The sequence below is a fragment of the Saccopteryx bilineata genome, chromosome 2 (genome assembly GCF_036850765.1).
Source record: "Saccopteryx bilineata isolate mSacBil1 chromosome 2, mSacBil1_pri_phased_curated, whole genome shotgun sequence".
Lineage (NCBI taxonomy): Eukaryota > Metazoa > Chordata > Mammalia > Chiroptera > Emballonuridae > Saccopteryx > Saccopteryx bilineata.
The window spans coordinates 270,609,806-270,631,403 of record NC_089491.1 but is presented as its reverse complement, the minus strand read 5'-3'; the positions used below and the strand labels follow the sequence as shown (position 1 = coordinate 270,631,403).

The following is a 21,598-nucleotide window of genomic DNA, read 5'->3' as shown; positions in this document are numbered from 1 at the left end:
AGGGGTGAGATCTCGAACATTCTAAAGGCGCGGGCAACATCCGGGAACCCGGGGCGTCGAGTTGAGGCGCACTTTGCGACCTTTCTTGTTAGGGCACGCAACCATGCTGAAGTGCGGGATGAGCGGCACTCAGGTTAAAGGTGGAGTGGCCTTTCTTCCTTTCCTACGAGGAAAAAGGGAAAGCCTGAGGTTGATGGGGGCAGGCCACCATTGTCTTATTTCTTCCCCTTTGCCTTTTTGCGGAAGGGCCGAGGATACAAAGTCTGGCCACACCATCCAACCCTTCAGCCCCCCACCCCCACCGCCAGAGTCCTGTTGGTTTATGAGGGCAGGATGAAGGCCCATGTGCTTTGATTGATGCGTAACATTTATTTTCATAGGTGTCTGTGAAATGAAGTTGGACCATCGGGGACAGAGATGGGGAGTGTAGGCCTCAAAATTGATCTGATGCTGCGTGGGTGGGGTGGAGTTGTCCAAATAATACTTGGACAGTTGAAAGTATTTTTGTGTCGTAGGAAAAGCATAAACCAGGTTTTTTAAATTTTAGATCCCACCATTTTTAAATTGATCACTTGGGACAAGCCAGATCACTTTGGGGCTCTTCATAAGTAGATGACAGATAGAGCGTCTTGGTTGTAGGGATGAAATGGAAATGTATGTAAAGAGCTCAGTAAATGGGGATGTACAGGAATGGTTGTTATAAATGGTACTTTAAACATCTAAATTATTCTAGAAAGTCTGCATTCAGTAAAGGTTTCTTCCTACAGACTGTAACCGGAAAATGATAATTGAAAGGCATCTTGTATTGCCCCTGACTTCCCCTGTATTGTGGACATCTATGGAAGAGTAGTAATGGAACAGGAAGTTCTCCTTTGCAGTGTATACCTCAATTCATAATAAGCAATTATTTGTATGATTAATTTTGTTGGACTGTAAGCACTATGAGGGCAGGAACTATACCTATCTTGTTCATCTCTATACCCTCATTGCCTGGGGTTGTATTTCATTCATTGGACGAATGAAGTTCTGCATTAGGCAGCTCCAGAATAAAGTGGTGAATTCGTAATGGTAAAAAATGGATAAGTGCCTCTATCTTTTTTTCCCCTCCAATCATCCAGTCTTTCTCAGTTTGAGCCCCCCCCCCCCTTACACACATTTAGTATTCTTAAACCTTATAATCCAATTTTATGTTCTGGAATTATTTTTCCTTTTCCCCACTTTCCCATAGATTGAGATGGCCATCCATTTTTATTGCAGTGTTAATATTCCATCTCTGTTTGCCCCATTTTTTTACTTACTCATAATTCATAAGAACATTAACCGTATTACACCAGACCAGACCATCTAAGAGTGTTTGGTGGGGAGAGTTGGCATCTTTCACGCAACTCTCAAACATCAGAGATGCATTGGATGCCTCTACTTTCTCTCATGACTTGTTTTGACTTTGCCACTGGTCAAGTTATTAAAACTTCAAACCGTCCTCTCCATTCTTTGTTTTTACACTTTTTTTCTGAGGGGAGGATACAAGTTTTAAAACACATTAGCATGGAAATTGACTTGCCACAATAGCTCCATGCAACACTGCGAACATACAGAAAGGAAGAATTGTGTTGCATGTTATCATTTCACACACTCATTCTTGCAATTTATCGAGCTCTTACTGTGAGCTGGGAATTTTGCCAAGGCTATTACTATACTGTATTTCTTAAAGCAGTTTGTAGTATTAGTCTGTAAACACTGTTTTTATGAATTTAATCCCTGTGATTTGTTTTTATTGTTTGAAAGAAAGAATGTAAGCAGCACCTTTCTTTTTCTCCATAGTATTTGGGAAAGCAATCCACGCTCTATCGCGAATTAGTGATGAGCTATGGCTAGATCCATCTGAAAAAAGTGTAAGTAAGAACATTAACTCACAGACCATCTATTAACACAAAAGAAATGTAAGATGCCAGTTCAGATTGTCTGTTAACTAGGAAATCCAGAAATTGTAATTATTCTTTTCACTATTCATTTTTATTATACATATCTGAATACATTTAAAGCAGCAATTTTCAACCCTTTTCATCTCATGGCACAAATAAACTAATTACTAAAATTCTGTGGCATACCAAAAAATACATTTTTTGACAATCTGACAAAAAAAGTAGATATAATTTTGATTCATTCATACTGGAGGGCTATTGTTGTGTTGGCTGTTGCCATTTTTTGAAATTTGACAATCTAAGGAAAACAGTACCCCTGACTAAATAGGTATTGCATGTTTTAAAAATTCTTGCGGCCTATTAGTTGAAAATAGCTGATCTAGAGCATAATAAACTTTAAAATCATGCAGATAAACACACTTGATTTAAATCAGAAGTCACAAACTGATGGTCAAGAGACTAGATATGGCTTGAAGAAAGGTTTTGTGGGGATTCCACTTGTATTTTTTTAAAAATTGAAATAATTTCTAACAGTTAAAAACTGGGACGCCTGACCAGGCGGTGGCGCAGTAGATAGAGCATCGGACTGGGATGTAGAGGACCCAGGTTCGAGACCCCGAGGTTGCCAGCTTAAGCGCGAGCTCATCTGGCTTGAGCAAAAAAGCTCACCAGCTTGGACCCAAGGTCGCTGGCTCGAGCAAGGGGTTACTCGGTCTGCTGAAGGCCCATAGTCAAGGCACATATGAGAAAGCAATCAATGAACAACTAAGGTGTCGCAACAGCATCGAAAAAAAACCCCTGATGATTGACACTTCTCATCTCTCTCCGTTCCTGTCTGTCTCTATCTATCCCTCTCTCTGACTCTCTCTCTGTCCCTGTAAAAAAACAACAACAAAAAAACAACAAATAATAATAATAAAAAATCTGAATTTCCTACTTCTCTTGAAAACTCAGAAGATCTCTTAGGGCCTGTATTCCCAAGTGGAAGTAGTTGGCTGACACTGACTAATGGTTTCTCCTTAGGAAAGGCAAGACATCACCGTTTTGCTGTGATTGTTTTTGCTCCCCTTTACATTGCTTTCTGCCACTTTGTGCATTAAAGTTAAGGCCTCTATAAGCATTTGCAATATTACAATTTCAACATGCAAGATTTAAGCTTGGCCTGTGGTTGCACAGTGGGTAAAGCGTTGACCTGGAACACTGAGATAGCTGGTTCGAAACCCTGGGCTTGCCTGGTTGAGGTGCATATGGGTCAGGGGTCCCCAGACTTTTTACACAGGGGGCCAGTTTACTGTCCCTCAGACTGTTGGAGGGCCGGACTATAACAAAAACTATGAACAAATCACTATGCACACTGCACATATCTTATTTTAAAGTAAAAAAAAAAAAGGGTACAAATACAATATTTAAAATGAACAAGTAAATTTAAATCAACTAACTGACCAGTATTTCAATGGGAACTATGGGCCTGCTTTTGGCTAATGATGGTCAATGTGCTCCTCTCACTGACCACCAATGAAAGAGGTGCCCCTTTCGGAAGTGCGGCGGGCCGGATAAATGGCCTCAGGGGGCCGCATGCGGCCCGCGGGCCATAGTTTGGGGACCTCTGATATGGGTGATGCTTCCTGTAACCCGCCTCCTGTCTAAAAACTGAATAAATAAAATCTTCCAAAAAGAAAAATTCTTGTATATTAAAACCCCCCAAGATTTTAGATTTAATACCTGTATGCAATATAGGTATGTACACATATGTGTATGCATATGCAAATTGAGTACACACTGTATAAATGTAGTTTATATAATATATAATTCGGATGTGTAATGTAGTGATATAATGCGGTTAACATCGGATAGCCTTATTTCAACACATTTGATTGCCATGTTAAACAAAACAGAATTTTAAAAATTAATCATTTAAAGAAACTTGATTTTTTCCCCTAAATAACTATTCTTTTATTTTTCCAGCTTGCTTTGAGGTCTGTGAATTCTTGTCGGTCAGCATATGGGTGTGTCCTTTTCTCTTCTGTGTTTTTCCAATATTATCAATGGTCAGCCTCAGTGAAAATGAATGATAATGACACAAGATCAAATCTAAATTGCAAGTTGGGAATGAAGGTAAATATAAGTGTTCTTGGTTTTCTCTTATGTTGTGGAAATATTTGGTATATAGGCCATAACATCTATTCTGTACTTAATACTTGGTTTAAATGGCACACATAACAAATCTATTCATTTATGAATATATATACTCTTCTTTTGTTAGGGTTTTTGTTTGTTTGTTTGTTTTTTTCTGAAGTTGGAAACGGGGAGGCAGTCAAACAGACTCCTGCATGCATCCGACCAGGATCCACCCAGCATGCCCACCAGGGGGCGATGCTCTGCCCATCTGGAGCGTTGCTCTGTTGCAACCAGAGCCATTCTAGCGCCTGAGGCAGAGGCAATAGAGCCATCCTCAGTGCCCAGGCCAACTTTGCTCCAATGGAACCTTGGCTGCGGGAGGGGAAGAGAGAGACAGAGAGGAAGGAGAGGGGGAATGGGTGGAGAAGCAGATGGGCGCTTCTTCTGTGTGCCCTGGCCGGGAATTGAACCCGGGACTCCTGCACGCCAGGCCAATACTCTACCACTGAGCCAACTGGCCAGGGCCCTTTTGTTAGTTTTTAAAACTAATTTACAACCATATTGAATATATGTGTTGTATAACCTATTTGTATTACAGTCAATTCTGCCCATCTTTAGATGTCTGAATTCTCTTGAAAGGAACGTAGAGATGTGCAAAATATTCACCAGATCTGATAAGTGCAAAATAGTTATTCAGTTCTTCTGCAGACATGGTAAGTATAATTAAAACTAGTTTAATGTATTGTGTGTTTTTTTGTTAATATCTTCCTTGTTCAGAATATTCAAACCGCATGTCAACAGTTCCCATTGCATTATTGCTTAGAATCTGTGTAGTTTTGTGGTAGTTCAGCTGTAGGTTCATGAAAAGTATTACCTTACTTGTCTCTCTGGGAATATTGTGAGATGATTGGTATTATTTGCCGTTTTTACTAGTCAGTTAACAAAAGCTTTGCTCACATATAAACCAATTTTTAATTTAAACAACTGTTTGTTCTCAAATTAACTGGTTGCTTGATATTCTGCAAGTGTGCCTTGGTAACAGTTTTCCTTGGTAAGAACAGAAAAGAATAATTCCCTCTAGGAGGCAGATAGTATTGTATCTGGGGCTGAAAGAAGTGTGATAACTGGCCCAAGGTCACAGAACGAGTAAGTTTCAGAGCCTGAATTTGAGTCCTGACCCATAATAGTAGAAGCCAAAATCTTCATTCCTGCTCTCTGCCACACCTGCTGTAAAACAGATTTCCTGCCTCCTGACCTTGCATGGTCAGTATTCAGTATTCAAATGTTGTACTTGTAGGACTTTTACATGCTTAAATATGGTGATTAGCAGCATGTGTCTGGAGGCCATGAGGTCTGGGGTGGAATCCTGCACTGCCTCTTCTTTGCTGAGATCATGGGCAAATTACTTTCCATCTCTGTGTCTCCGTTTCCCAATATGCAAATTGGGGATATTAGTACCAGCCTCCTAGGGTTTTTGTGAAGATTCAATGAGTTCTAGGAGGTTTTAGTTCTAAACTGTTTAAAAGAATGCCTCGCGCATTCTCTAAGTGTTAGCTCTAGTTATATTAATTATGATTGCTGGTATTTTATTTGAAGTTAGCAGGTAGAATTGTATGCTTTAAACAAATCTTGTATTTGTGATATTTGTCCAAATCTTTTTGTAGTAAATGCTCAGTAAATATCTATGAAAGTAATAAGTGTTGCTGTTATTATATAAGTAAAAAAAAATAAGTTGAGAAATGTTGTCTCTAGTGAGACCTCTTGATTCACACTGCAACATTATTATGCTGTAGAAAGTTATAGCCCTCCTGAATTTTATTGCATAAGCTCTAGCTCTATATTTTCAAGCTTCAATTCAAATTCTAGCTATGCAGTAAGTCCCCACTTGACGTCATTGACAGGCAAAATGACGTATAATGAAACCAGTTTTTACCAGAGGTTAACTGATAGAAACCAGATTCAAGTTTCTACGGTATCTTATCAACACTATGTTAAAATGACTTTGAAACATTATTCAAGGACCTGCTGTTCCTGTTTAAAAAGCATGGCCTTGAAAAGTCATTTAACCTCACTAAACTCTTGTTTCCTCTTCTGAGATTAAAAATCTACCCCTTAGGGATATTGTGTGGATCCGAGGTAATATATGTAAAATGTAGAGCACAGTTCCTGGCACATAAAACCATAGCCATTATTGCTACACATTTCTTTCCTACTCCTCTCAGAGGAAAAGAATTCACAGGCCAGATGTTCAGCTTTATATGTATATTTCAAAGGTCCCAATCAGAAATATCAGTCCTGGATGAATCATATAATATTTTTATCAGATACTGAAAGAGAATCATAGGTATCTGAGCTGTAGTGGGCAATCACCATTTTCCACATAATTTAAGAAATTACCTGTATTTCTAAAGAATGTAGGAACTTTTATTGCCTGCTTGGTCAGAGGGTCTGACATGCTACCTGGTGTCCACTAGGGCGCGATAAACACATTCATTAAGAAATAGTGCTTCTCACTTTGTGTGCCTGCCAGATACTAAATATAACTTTACTTATTTTAATTTGGCTGTGAAACCTAAAGACTTTTTATTTATTTTATTTTATATATGCTTTTAAAGATTTTATTAATTAATTTTATGGGGCAGAGTGTGCAGAGCAAGAAGTATCAACTCATAGTTGTTTCACTTTAGTTGTTCATTGCTTGTTTGTCATATGTGCCTTGACTGGGCAAGGCCAGGGTTTTGAACCAGTGACCTCACTATTCCAGATCGACGCTCTATCCACTGTGCCACCACAGGCCAGGCCCTAAAGCCTTTTTAATCTGTTAATTTTGCACTTAAAATTAACAGGTTGCTTTATTCTCTTTAAGGTATTAAAAGGACTCATAATGTGTGTTTTCAAGAAAGTCACCCTTTGCAAGTTATTTTTGAAAAGAATATGTGTACTAATACACTAATGATTCAACCAAGGTAATGAGTTTTCTGTCGTTTTTCTTTTTCTGAATATAGTATGGTTACAGAGTAAAGAATTAATGTCCTAGAGAGCTCCTCTTTTTAAAAAATTATTGATTTTGGTGAGAAAAGAAGGGAAGAGGGAGAAACATCGATTCATTGTTCCACTTATTTATGCATTCATTGGTTGCTTCCCCTATATGCCCTGACCCAGGATTGAACCTTACAACCTTGGCGTATTGGGACAATGCTCTAACCAACTGATACTTGGCCAGAGCTGTCCTAGAGCTTTTATGTAAGTTATTTTTTTTTTTTAAGCTAACACTAGACTTGGAGAAATAAAGCACCTTACAGGATGAAGAAGAAACCTTGATAAAGATAATAGTAGATCAGCGGTTTTTAACCTTTTTTATCTCATGGCACACATAAACTAATTACTAAAATTCTGTGGCACACCAAAAAATATAGTTTTTGCTGACTCAGCCTAAAGAAATTAAGTATAATTTTGATTCATTCACACTAAATGGCTATTATTGAGTTGGCTGTTGTCACTTTTTTAGGAAAAGGAGGTCAGTGTCCCTAACTAAATAGTCAGGTATTACGTGTTTTAAAAATTTTTGCAACACACTGGTTGAAAATCACTGTAGTAGATAATAACTGCCTAATTGTAACAATAATAATTTAGTGGCAAGAAAGTTCTAAAAATATTCCATCAGTCACTTTCTTCATCAAATGAGATCAATAAAAATATATATTATCTAATAATACTTTGCATTTATATTGTGCCTCCTATCTGAATCTTAAAATGCATAGCATACAGAAATTTCAACATTTTTAAAGGAAAGTTTATTTTATTTTATTTTATATTTTTATTTATTTATTTATTCATTTTTAGAGAGGAGAGACAGAGACAGAGACAGAGAGGAGAGAGAGACAGGGGGGAGGAGCTGGAAGCATCAACTCCCATATGTGCCTTGACCAGGCAAGCCCAGGGTTTCAAACCAGCGACCTCAGCATTTCCAGGTCGATGCTTTATTCACTGCGCCACCACAGGTCAGGCCAGAACTTTCAACATTTTTTATGTTAACTGATTTTATCCTGTTTCCATTTTTTCTCTAGAGAATGAGTCAGTGAAAGTGTACTCAATTTTTCAGTTATGCTGTAACATTAAACATTAATTACTTTGTGAGCCGAAAGACATTTTATCCTTGTTTTTTAAATTACAAAAAAAAATACATGTTCTTGAAATATGTCTACAATTTATAGAAGATTGCAAAGAATGAAAGTCTTTCTCTTGTACCTGCCCCCTAGACCCCACGGGCAGGAGTAACATCTATTACTAATTTAGTGTATATCATTCTAGCTCTTCTATATCTTCTGTTTATAGCTAGTTTGTTAAATTTATAGCCAATTCTCTGAATTCTCTCTCTTCCTATAATTATGGTTCTTTCTCTCTCTTTCTCCAGCCTCTCAAATTTATATCACATACTAGACAAATATTTTAGTTTTATAATATATATTATGCATAGTTTTTTCAAAGAAAATGTCCCACTATTATGATCGTTAAGCAACTTGCTTTTTTTAGTTTCTATGTCCACTCAAGACAACTTTATTCTTTTCAATGATTGTATCATTTTTCTCTGTATGACTGAATAGATAATTTATTCACCCATTACCCTCCAATAATCTGTTCCCCCAGTTGATTCCTCAAACTACAGATAGTACCAAACCCTATATATATTATGTTTTTTTTAGACCAGTGTGTATGGTAAAGTTTAATTTATAAATTAGGCACAGTAAGAGATGAACAATAATAATGAATAAAAGAATAGTTGTCACAATATACAGGAATAGAAGTTATGTGAATGTGGTCCCTCGTTTCAGGGCCCCTTGCTCGGGGCTGGTGTATAGCTGGCACATGACGTTGCCAGAACCTGTGTTCAGCTCGTGTCATCACCCACAGATTTAATGCCTTTTCCATCCTAGCTAAGCACTTATCATGCACTGTGGGGGTAGCTTTTGCAGTTTGGGGTGCAACAGCATGACTAGCAGGAATTTTTAAAAATTGATTTTAGAGCCTGACCTGTGGTGGCACAGTGGATAAAGCGTCAACCTGGCAACGCTGAGGTTGCCGGTACAAAACCCTGGGCTTGCCTGGTCGAGGCACATATGGGAGTTGATGCTTCCTGCTCCCCCCCCCCATAATGAATAAATAAAATCTTTAAAAAAAATTGATTTTAGAGAGGAGGGGAGAGAGAGAGAGAGAGAGAGAGAGAGAGAGAGAGAGAGAGAGAGAGAAGAAACATCAGTTTGTTCCTGTATGTGCCCTGACTGGAGATCGAATCCACAACATGTATCAGGACGACACTCTAACCAACCTAGCTATCTGGCCAGGGCGAAACTAGAAGAATTTCTTTTCCTTTACAACTTCACAGATAGATTTGTTCTTACTATAGATTTTAGCAACTTCAGCATACGACTTTTTTTCTTTCCTTATTAAGTCAAGGAGAACTTTCACCTTTTACTCAAAGGAAACACTTTATGGCTTCTCTATGGCATGTCTGAATTGTCAACATCACTACTCTGGCGATTTGGGGATATCAGTAAGTAAAGTAAGGGTGACTTGAACGCAGGCACTGTGATACCTTGACAGTCAAGCTGATGGTAACAGAGATAGCTGCTAAGGGACTAACGGGCAGGCAGAGAATACAGCGTGGAGACACTGGACAAAGGGATGAGTCGCATCCTGGGCAGGGTGGCACCAAATGGCGTGAGATTTCATCACACTACTCAGAATGGTACGCAATTTAAAACTTACAAATTATTTCTGGAATTTTCCATTTAATATTTTTGAATCACAGTTGATGGGAAGTAACTGAAACCGAGGAAAGTAAAACCTCGGATAAGGGGGAACTACTGTATTGGTGAAAAAGTAGGTTGTTTTCTACATTTTACTATCACAAACAATGCTGCTAGTAGTACATAGGGTAGTGTGTTAGTTGCTGTCATGCAAATTTCCCCAAATCTTGGAGTCTTAAAAAATCAGACATTTATTACTTTATATAACAAGTGCAGCTTGGCTGGGTGCATCTGGCTCAAGGTCTCTGAGACTGAAGAGAGGTTGAAATTAAGTCCTCAGCCAGGAATGCGGTCTTATCTGAAGGCTGTGGGGGGAATCACATCCAAGCTCACTGACATGGTTGTTGGGAGGCTGCAGAAGATGTGCTTCCAAGCTCACTCATGTGGTTGCTGGTAGGCCCCAAGTCCTTGCCAGGCAAGCCACTCTTTAGACAGCCTGACTGTCCTCACAACATGGTAACGAGGAAGAGAGACAGAGACTCCCAAGATGGAAGCCATAGTCTTTTTATAACCTAGTATCAGAATTGCCTCTGCCATTTTCTGTTTGTTAGAAGTGAATCTTACCAGTCCAGCCCATACTCAAGGGGAGGGAATTATATTATATAAGGACATGAATGCGAGGAGGGTGGAGATCATTGAGGGCCATCTTCTAGGCTGCCTAACACAGAGTCCTAGAAATGAAATTACTGGCACATATGCTTACACAAATTTTAAATTTGCTTACATACTATCAAATTGCTATATGGAAAGTTTGTGCCAATTTACATTTCCTCTAAAAGTGTAGGAAAACCCTGCCAAGTAAAGGATATGATCAATCTTTAAAATGTAATAGGTAGAAAATGGCATTATTAGAGTTCTTTGTTGTGTTTATTTCATTACCAGGTACTGAGCATCTTTTCATGTACACTGCTTACAAAAATTAAGGATATTTCAAACTTAATATGAAGTGATAAAGCATTTGATTTTTTTTTATTAAGCAAGAACATCAGAAAAGCAAACAAGTCAAAGAAAGTTATTCGATTATGCAAATGATGTGAAATCAACTTTTATTTCATTGGTGAAAATGCACTATACAAAGGCTGAAAGTACTGGAGTATCTGCACGTTCCCTAGTCACCTAATTTTTGTGAATAGTATATTTATTAGCAATGGGTATGTTTCTTCCTTTTTGAATTGCACATTTATGTTGTCATTTTTTGTATTAGGTTATTTGGTTTTTTTATCTAACAACTCGATTTCAAAAGTAGCTCTGAACTTGTAAGGCAATAATAAAAAGACAACCTAACTAAAAAACAGGCAAAGGATTTGAATAGACATTCTTCCAAAGAAGATGTATAGATGGCCAAGAAGCACATGAAAAGAGGCTCAGCATCATTAGTCCTTGGGGACATACAAATCGAGCAACTTGAAATCAGTGGATTGTGACGTATGTGAATTATATCTTAATAACATTGTTTTTAAAAAAGGTATTTGGGATGTGAAGACAACCTTGAAAGTAATAATCAGTAATCTAGGACAAGTAACTAAAGCAAAGAAATAGAGGCAGCAGGCTGCTTGTAAACCTTCACCTTTCAGCTGGGTCTCCAGCAGGCTCACCCCAGTTGTATCAGGACATCCCCGTTTTCTACTGTCTCCCTTAGGAGTATGATCCCAGGCCAATTTAAAAAATATATTTGCTCACTTATATGTGGAACCTAATGAACATGGTGAACTGAGCAATGGAATAGAGGCAGAGGCCGGGTCACAGGGCGCCGAGGGACAACTGTCAGAGGGAAGGGGGTGAGGGGATAGGATCAGAGACAGTGAAGGAATTAATGAAATTACAGATATATAACACAGGATACAGGTAACAGGACAGCAAATCCCAGAGGGAAGGGGGGAGGAAGTTATAGGGAGGGGAACCAAAGGGGTGTAATGAGCACATGGTGAGGGGGGAGGGTGTTATATTGAGTGGGACACTTGAATCAAAGTTAACACAATAAATTTAAAAACTTAATAAAAATATATATACTTGCTACATAGAAAAGGAATTAAAGACACTTTATTCTAGTGTTTGGTTTATCCTGAAACTTTCACATATTTTACTAAGAGTATATTTTATTATTCTCTTGGTCTTTAAATGAAGTTACCATTTTAAAATATACTAAAAATACAGCAGCTTACATAGAAGAAAGAAGATAAAGTCTTTTGGGTAAGATTTTTCTAAATCTAGGCCAACTCACCTATTTATTTCTACATTAAAGAAAGCTGTTTCTGTTTGTTTTTCAAATGATGTAATATTTTTTATTACATTTCATAGAGTGCTTGCTGAGGCAATTGTTCTTTTTACATCGAGTCAAGAGGAAGTTACTCTTGCTGTTACTCCCCTGGAAGTTTGCATTAAGAGTTCAAATGAGGAATCAATGGGTAAGCATTATATTTATCATGGTGCTTTTGAGGTAATATTACTTCCTGGCTTTTTTGATTACTAACCATTCAGTAAGTATTAGTGGTAAAATATATATATATTTTTTTGCTTATTTCATTACTAGGGAATTGGAGCATCTTTTTATATATTTATTAGCAATGGGTATGTTTCTTCCTTTTTGAATTGCACATCATGTTATCACTTTTTTGTCTCAGGTTATTTGCTAGCTTGTATAACACCTCCCCCTTAACACTGGAAAAGTTTCCTGGTGAAGCAGTAAGATGTAGAAAGACCATTACTATTTTTAAGAGATCCAGGAAATTTACACAATCAGTAATTAAAGTACGTGGCTTTGAAATTCCAGTTGTTTTAAAATTAGGAGAATGTTTTAAAATTATCGAAAATACTTTTTAAAATTTTCCCACTGATTTGAGAGAGAGAGAGAGAAGCATCAACTCATTGTTTCACTTAGCTGTTCCATTTAGTGTGTACTCCTTAATTGCTTTTCATAAGTGCCCTGACCAGAGGTCAAAACCACGGCCTCTGGCACACTGGGTTGACACTTTATCCATTGGGCCGAGAAAAATATTTTTAAAGTTAAGATTTTAAGGTTTATTTCTCATCCTTTATCATACTTTAGTTTTAGCACAGAGAAAAATCCAATTAAGATGATCTTTGACTACATAAGAAAAAGTAAATTTGGGCCCTGCCTAGGTAGCTCAGTTGGTTAGAGCATCAGCCCGATTTGCCAGAGTTGTGGGTTTGATCCCCAGTCAGGGCACATATAAGAATCAAGCAATGAATGTATAAATAAGTGGAATAAATCGACATTTTTCTCTCTTTCTCTCCCTCCCTCTCTGTCTTAAATCAATAAATAAAAATTTTTAAAAAGAAAAAAGGTAAATTTGAATTGGAAATGTAAGGTAGTCTAAATAGCAAATACATAGGGCAGATAATATGATACTTCTTAAGCCAGATATTCCAAGAGTTATCTAGATGAAATGGAGAAATTAAGGCATAATTAAATCAGGAGTTTTAGTATTAAGAAAATTTACTTGTATCTTTTTAAAAGATACAAATTAAAAAAAAAAGAAAAAGATACAAATTGTTTGAAACTCTTTGACCTTGGGTAATTTTTTTGGTGATAGCAATAAAGAAAGAATACAAAGGGAAGAACTGTACTATTTTGAAGTGAAAAACCAGTAGAACCAGGAATTAAGTTGGGTCAGATGACTTCTATGGCATTCAGTTTGTGCCAGGTTCTGTTCTAAATGGTTTACATTTCTGAATTCATTTGCTCTTGATAGCAACCCTGTGATGTGGGTACGATTATGGTCCACATTTTCCATCTGAAGAATATGAAGCGCAAAGGAACTAAGTGACTTGCTTGGTGTCACATAGTTAGTGAGCAGAGGATTAGGATCTAAGTACCGGGCTCAAGCTCATTACCATTGTGCTATTATTGCATCTCTCAGATTTTGGCACTCAGATGTCACACTTGGGAGTGACATGAGCCTTCTTGTTTGAGATGAATGTATTTGGAAGGTATTGTTTGGTCCTTTAAAAATATATATATATTGGCCCTGGCTGTTTGGCTCAGCGGTAGAGCGTCGGCCTGGCGTGCAGGAGTCCCGGGTTCAATTCCTGGCCAGGGCACACAGGAGAGGCGCCCATTTGCTTCTCCACCCCTCCACCCCTCCACCTCTCCTTCCTCTCTGTCTCTCTCTTCCCCTCCCGCAGCGAGGCTCCACTGGAGCAAAGATGGCCTGGGCGCTGGGGATGGCTTTGTGGCCTCTGCCTCAGGCGCTAGAATGGCTCTGGACGCAACAGAGTGGTGCCCCAGAGGGGCAAAGCATCGCCCCCTGGTGGGCATGCCGGGTGGATCCCGGTTGGGCACATGCGGGAGTCTGTCTGACTGCCTCCCTGTTTCCAGCTTCGGAAAAATGAAAAAAAAAAAAAAAAAAAAAAAATATATATATATATATATATATATGTATATTGGCTCTGGCTGGTTGGCTCAGTGGTAGAGCATCAGCCTGGCATGTGGATGTCCCGTTCTATTCCCAGTCAGGGCACACAGGAGAAGCGAACATTTGCTTCTCCACCCCTCCCCCTCTCAGTTCTCTCTCTCTCTCTCTCTCTCTCTCTCTCTGTTCCCCTCCTGCAGCCATAACTCAATTGGAGTAAGTTGGCTCCAGGTGCTAAGGACGGCTCTATGGCCTCTGCCTTAGGCGCTCAGAAGAGCTCAATTGCTGAGCAATGGAGCAATGCCCCAGATGGGCAGAGCATTACCCCCTAGTGGGCTTGCTGGGTGGATCCCAGTCAGGGTGCATGCGGGAGTCTGTCTCTGCCTTCCCTCCACTCACTGAATTAAAAAAAAAAGTTTAAAAAATCTATATATATCATTTATCCTTTATTCATGTTCATATGGAAAATAGATGCTCTACTAGTGAAAGAGTCTGTTTTATATTCCATAATGCCATCTCTGAATAAAGATGGCCATTTAACAGCCAGGAGACACTGTCCCTCATGAACAACTTTCTTTTTTTTTTTTTTTTTTTGTATTTTTCTGAAGCTGGAAACGGGGAGGCAGTCAGACAGACTCCCGCATGCGCCTGACTGGGATCCACCCGGCACGCCCACCAGGGGGCGATGCTCTGCCCATCTGAGGCGTCGCTCTGTCACGACCAGAGCCACTCTAGCACCTGGGGCAGAGGCCAAGGAGCCATCCCCAGCGCCCGGGCCATCTTTTGCTCCAATGGAGCCTCGGCTGCGGAAGGGGAAGAGAGAGACAGAGAGGAAGGAGAGGGGGAGGGGTGGAGAAGCAGATGGGCACTTCTCCTGTGTGCCCTGGCCGGGAATCGAACCCGGGACTTCTGCACGCCAGGCTGACGCTCTACCACTGAGCCAATCGGCCAGGGCTTTTTTTTTTTTTTTTTTTTAATAAATTTTTTTTTTTTTTGTATTTTTCCAAAGCTGGAAACGGGGATGCAGTCAGACAGACTCCCGCATGTGCCTGACCGGGAACCACCCGGCATGCCCACCAGGGGGCGATGCTCTGCCCATCTTAGGGCATTGCTCTGCAGCAATCAGAGCCATTCCAGCACCTGAGGCAGAGGCCACAGAGCCATCCTCAGCGCCCGGGCAAACTTTGTTCCAGTGGAGCCTTGGCTGCGGGAGGGGAAGAGAGAGACAGAGAGGAAGGAGAGAGGGAGGGGTGGAGAAGCAGATGGGCGCTTATCCTGTGTGCTCTGGCCAGGAATCAAACCCGGGACTCCTGCATGCCAGGCCGATGCTCTACCACTGAGCCAACCGGCCAGGGCAGGTTATATTTTTATATTCAAATTTAACAAATATCTCTAGAACTAATTTTATTCTTTATTTTCCTGCAATATGGAACAGAGCTGAACAGTTCTGTATACAGTGAGATGCTTGTGGGTCCAGATGAGTTTGAGTTCTTTCAAATTGGAGTTGACACTGAAATAACATTTTGCTTCAAAGAATTGAAGGTAAAGAAAAATTTGGACCAACTTCTAATTTTCTCACTGGTACTTTTAAAGAAAGATTTCACATTTCTTTTCTTTTTTTCCTTTCAGGGACTGCTGATATTTTCAGAAGCTATACATGCTCCTATAGCCATTCATTTTGATTTTCCTGGGAGGTAGGTCCTTGGGAACTTTTCTGAATTTCTTTTTCTTTTGTTTTATATTAATAATAAAACCATTGGAATAATTTTGAAGTTAATTCACGCCTGAGGAATTCCTTAACCTTACTAGCAACACTTGTGAAACTAAAATTTTGAAAGATGCCATAACATGGTGTTTTTTGATTGGTAACTTGACTGAGAAAGATACATGCTTCTGCAGAGTGAAAACATAAGTTTGACATGAATAACCTAATTAGAAAATAATTCATGGCTTGAACAAGTTTAATCTCTGTGAAAACTATAGTACATTATATGATATTTCAGAACTGAAATTTCAAATGATATTAGGTTCAGATAGATGTGTTTTATGAAATTAGATCTGATGAGGCCCTGGCCAGTTGGCTCAGTGGTAGAGCGTCAGCCTGGCATGCAGGAGTCCTGGGTTCGATTCCCAGCCAGGGCACACAGGAGAAGTGCCCATCTGCTTCTCCACCCCTCCCCCTCTCCTTTTTCTCTGTCTCTCTCTTCCCCTCCCGCAGCAAAGTTGGCCTGGGCGCTGAGGATGGCTCCAAGGCCGCTGCCTCAGGCGCTAGAATGGCCCTGGTTGCAACAGAGCAATGCCCCAGATGGGCAGAGCATCGCCCCCTGGTGGGCATGCTGGGTGGATCCCGGTCGGGCGCATGCGGGAGTCTGTCTGACTGTCTCTCCCCGTTTCCAACTTAAGAAAAATACAAAAAAGAAAAAAAAAAAAGAAATTAGATCTGATCTATAGGCTTTTCAGCTCTTGGGTCTGTGCTGATTTGTGAAAAGACAAAAAGGACTTCTTTCACTGTTTCTTTTTTTTTTCTTTTTCATTTTTTGTATTTTTCTGAAGCTGGAAACGGGGAGAGACAGTCAGACAGACTCCCGCATGCGCCCGACCGGGATCTACCCGGCACGCCCACCAGGGGTGACGCTCTGCCCACCAGGGGGCGATGCTCTGCCCCTCCGGGGCGTCGCTCTGCCGCGACCAGAGCCATTCTAGCGCCTGAGGCAGAGGCCAAGGAGCCATCCCCAGCGCCCAGGCCATCTTTGCTCTAATGGAGCCTTGGCTGTGGGAGGGGAAGAGAGAGACAGAGAGGAAGGAGGGGGGGGTGGAGAAGCAAATGGGCGCTTCTCCTATGTGCCCTGGCCGGGAATCGAACCCGAGTCCCCCACACGCCAGGCCAACGCTCTACTGCTGAGCCAACCGGCCAGGGCCCACTGTTTCTTTTTAATTCTGAATTAGGTATCATTTTCTAATATTTTCCCAATGTCCATCAGAAAATGATTGTGATGTTTGCTCTGACTTTGCCTTTTTAGACCTATCGCTTTAAGTATTGATGATATGTTATTGGAAGCTAACTTTGTCTTGGCTACATTAGCTGATGAGCCAAGCAGAGCATCTTCTTCACAATCACTATGTCTTTCACAAACACCAAAAAGGTAAGGTCATGTTTTTTTGTTTTGTTTTGTTTTTGTTTTTTTGTAAGGTCATGTTTTAACACCTCTATTTGGCTGGGGAAAAGCCACTGCAATTTATTCTGAAATAATTCAGTGGCATTCATTCAGAAAACAATTGAAGAGTAAAACATTAGATTAAAAATTTTGTTGGGATCAGGAAGAGCTATAGTAAGACCTAACTCTAACATAGAAATATCACCAATCTTGCTCTAGATATTTGCTTTTCCACTTCTGATCAAATTTAACAAGACTCTCTGATTTATCTTTGTTATTACCCAAAACTCATTTCCATTTGTAATAGTTGCTTTTAAGGAGTGATAACAGTGTTAAGGTTCACAGAGAAGTCTATTCATAACCTAGAATGCTCCCAGACATAGGGAAGGCCATTTTTCTTTCTTTGCTTTGGTCTCTTTATAACTTCCTTTTGGTGGTGGTGGTGGTGCTTTAACTGTAACAAAGTTACTATGGGAAATTTGGAAAATTCAGAAGAGTACAAAGAAAAATATTATCACCCACAATTGCACTACCTAGAGATAGCCAGTGAACATTTGACTCACTGTGTTTTCTTTCAGACTTTTTATTTTGCATATACTTGTATTTTTAAGCAAGGTCGAAATCATATAACATATGCAGTTTTGTATCCTATTCCTCTCCCCAAATATTAATATATTATATGGTGACCATGTTTCAATATCACTAATTATGACTTGCAAATGTGATTTCTAATGACTGTATAAAATATTTGTCATACAGACATGTATAGTAATTTATCTGACTTTTTTTTTTCTAACTTGGCCTTGTTACCATATCACAAGAGTATCGCATGCACACTAACTTGTTTACTGAAAAATTCAAATCTGTAGAATTTCTAGATAATTGTATATGTAAATCTTAACTTTCAAAACAATTAGTTCCATATTATTTCAGTATATTCCCTAAACCAGTGGTCCCCAAGCCCCGGGCTGCGGACCGGTACCAGTCCATGGGCCATTTGGTACCGGTCCGCAGAGAAAGAATAAATAACTTACATTATTTCTGTATATTTATACTTAAGTCTGAACTATGTTTTATTTTTAAAAAATGAACAGATTCCCTCTTTTACATCCGTCTAAGACTTACTCTTTTTTTAATTTATTTTTAATTTTTAATTAATTTATTTATTAATTTTTAGAGAGGAGAGAGAGAGGGTGAGAAACAGAGAGAGAGAGGAGAGAGAGAAGGGGGGAGGAGCTGGAAGCATCAACTCCCATATGTGCCTTGACCAGGCAAGCCCAGGGTTTCGAACCGGCGACCTCAGCATTTCCAGGTCGACGCTTTATCCACTGCGCCACCACAGATCAGGCTAAGACTTACTCTTGATGCTTTGTCTTGGTCACGTGATACATTTAACCGCCCTACTCTAAAGGCCAGTCCGTGAAAATATTTTCTGACAGTAAAGCAGTCCGTGGCCCAAAAAAGGTTGGGGACCACTGCCCTAAACCAATGTTATCATTGTTATCCCATGTTGCTCCTTGAGTTATATAAAACTATATATTCAAAGTTAACAGTTCATTCATTTAATTCCTTTTTACTATCTTAGGTCAGATCTGGGATGTTCAAATTCAAAGGCTGGTAAAAAAGACAGCAAGGCCATAGAGCAAATCCCGAGAAAAGCAGCACCCAAAAGGCTTCATCCTGCTGAGACGCTCACAAACATTTCTGCATTGGAAAACTGCAGCAGCCCTATAACAAAGAAAGCAAATGGAGATGTTAGTGAAGTCGCAGAAAGCAGTGTCAGCGACTTGGAGGAAGAGCCAGGGTCTCCAGGTCTCAGGAAAGTAAAAGAAAACCATTGAGACACAACCATGTTTCAGTCAAGAATTCTCATCATCTGTCACCCTTTGCAGTCACCGTCCTCCGGCCCACACTCAATCTCCTGAAAATTATTTTTCTTCTTGATAGTGGAGAAGTGAAGCCAGTCTGAGATGGAGAAAAGACTGATTATAGAATGTTAATACAAAACAGTAAAATTGAAAAAAAACAAAAACAGTAAAATTGCTCAGTGAGTAATTTTTTTTATGAGTTCTTTTTTCCCCCCAATTCCTTTACCTGAGTAATTTCTAACAAAGTAAATTCAAAGAGATTTGGATCACTTGTTTTCTTTTTTTTTGTTTGTTTTTGGATCACTTGTTTTTAAGAATTATGATTGCTTATAGCATGCATATCTTAGGACATAAATAATATACTAGTCATATAATTTGTTTTGTTTTGTTTTTAAAGATTTTTTTTTTCTTTTAAATTTTTTAAAAAATTTTATTTATTCATTTTAGAGAGGAGAGAGAAGGAAGAGAGGGAGAGAGAGAGGACAGAGAGAGAAGGTAGGGAGGAGCTGGAAGCATCAACTCCCATATGTGCCTTGACCAGGCAGGCCCAGGGATTCGAACTGGCGACCTCAGCATTTCCAGGTTGACGCTTTATCCACTGCGCCACCGCAGGTCAGGCATATAATTTGTTTTCTAAAATAAATGTTCTTCTAATTTTATTTTTCAAATCTGTTTGGAAAATCCTTTATTCATAGCAGTACAATATAAATTTTATCCCCAAAACGTCACAGATTCCATAATAGTGGAGTCACAGTTAATAACATATCAAAATATCAACATTTTACTAGATTGATGATAAGAATGGTAACATTAAAACTTAGGAAATTAAAAAAAAAACTTAGGAAATTTGTTGAAGATAAACACAATTTATTAAAATGGAAGTATCTTAGATAATGGTAGTCTCAACTTTAGGTTTACATTAATCTTAATCTTTTTTATTCAAGCCTGTTTTGCTATTGTTATTGATTTGGAAATATTGATGTGAGTTTCTTTCTTTCTTTCTTTCTTTCTTTCTTTCTTTCTTTCTTTCTTTCTTTCTTTTTTTTTTTTTTTTTTCATTTTTCTGAAGCTGGAAACAGAGACAGTCAGACAGACTCCTGCATGCGCCCGACCAGGATCCACCCGGCACGCCCACCATGGGGCGACGCTCTGCCCACCAGGGGGCGATGCTCTGCCCATCCTGGGCGTCACCATGTTGCGACCAGAGCCACTCCAGCGCCTGGGGCAGAGGCCACAGAGCCATCCCCAGCGCCCGGGCCATCTTTGCTCCAATGGAGCCTTGGCTGCGGGAGGGGAAGAGAGAGACAGAGAGGAAGGCGCGGCGGAGGGGTGGAGAAGCAAATGGGCGCTTCTCCTGTGTGCCCTGGCCGGGAATCGAACCCGGGTCCTCCGCACGCTAGGCCGACACTCTACCGCTGAGCCAACCGGCCAGGGCGAGTTTCTTTTTTTTAATCTGTTTCCTATTTTGATTTGTGTTTTATTTATTTATTTTACTTATTTATTTTTTTGTGATAGAGAGAGGGACAGATAGGGACAGACAGACAGGAAGAGAGAGAGATGAGAAGCATCAATTCTTCGTTGTGGCACCTTAGTTGTTCATTGATTGCTTTCTCATATGTGCCTTGACCAGGGGCTACAGGAGACTGACCCCTTGCTCGAGCCAGCAACCTTGGGCTCAAGCTGGTGAGCCTTGCTCAAGCCAGATGAGCCTGAGCTCAAGCCTGAGACCTTGGGATCTCGAACCTGGGTCCTCCGCGTCCCAGTCTGACGCTCTATTCACTGTGCCACCACTTGGTCAGGTGGAAGTAGGGGTTTCTTAGTTAGGATTAGAAAATTTTGAAGGAGAAATATTATTTCTAAAAGTCACTATCTTAAACTGTAAAAAATACTTTTTAGGGCAGTGAAATTGGATACTGAGAGGTGGGGGCGTTGGGTAGATGTGTGGCATGTGCAAAAGCCCTGTGATGGAGGGAGTATGGTGGTCTTAAGGAACTGAAGGCTGGCCAGTGTGGTTAGAGAGCAGGGAGCCAGAGGGAAACAGTGGCATAGGGTGAGCAATTGATGAGTTCCAAATCATTCTAGAAGAGTCCTGAGGCAAGAATGGAAGCTCAGATGTAAAATGCAAGAGATGGTGATTCCTTCAAGATGGAGAGAAGTGGCCAAGACAGCTAATTGAAGAGGTATAAGTAGCAGAAGTTAGTGATGGATTGGTTATGGGGGTTAAAGGAAAGGAGGTCAAGGATGACTTAGGTTTGGAGAAATAGGTTCAATGAATTCTGCTTTGGATATGTTAAGTTATAGAAATCAAGTAGTAGGATGTATGGGTTGAGTTCAAATTCTAACCTCAAGACTCCT

The 21,598-nt window shown here is 39.8% G+C and overlaps 1 protein-coding gene across 1 annotated transcript; it reads left to right on the top strand.

Moving 5' to 3' along the window:
• Window positions 1–7: 7 nt before the first annotated feature.
• Window positions 8–19,339, top strand: RAD9B (RAD9 checkpoint clamp component B). Its single transcript, XM_066255067.1, has 10 exons — window positions 8–140; window positions 1,822–1,892; window positions 3,888–4,037; window positions 4,639–4,753; window positions 6,907–7,006; window positions 12,146–12,252; window positions 15,656–15,762; window positions 15,850–15,914; window positions 17,241–17,363; window positions 18,961–19,339. The coding sequence occupies exons 1-10, from the start codon at window positions 104–106 to the stop codon at window positions 19,214–19,216; spliced, it is 1,131 nt and encodes a 376-aa protein (XP_066111164.1). The 5' UTR covers window positions 8–103; the 3' UTR covers window positions 19,217–19,339.
• The last annotated feature ends 2,259 nt before the right edge of the window (window positions 19,340–21,598 follow it).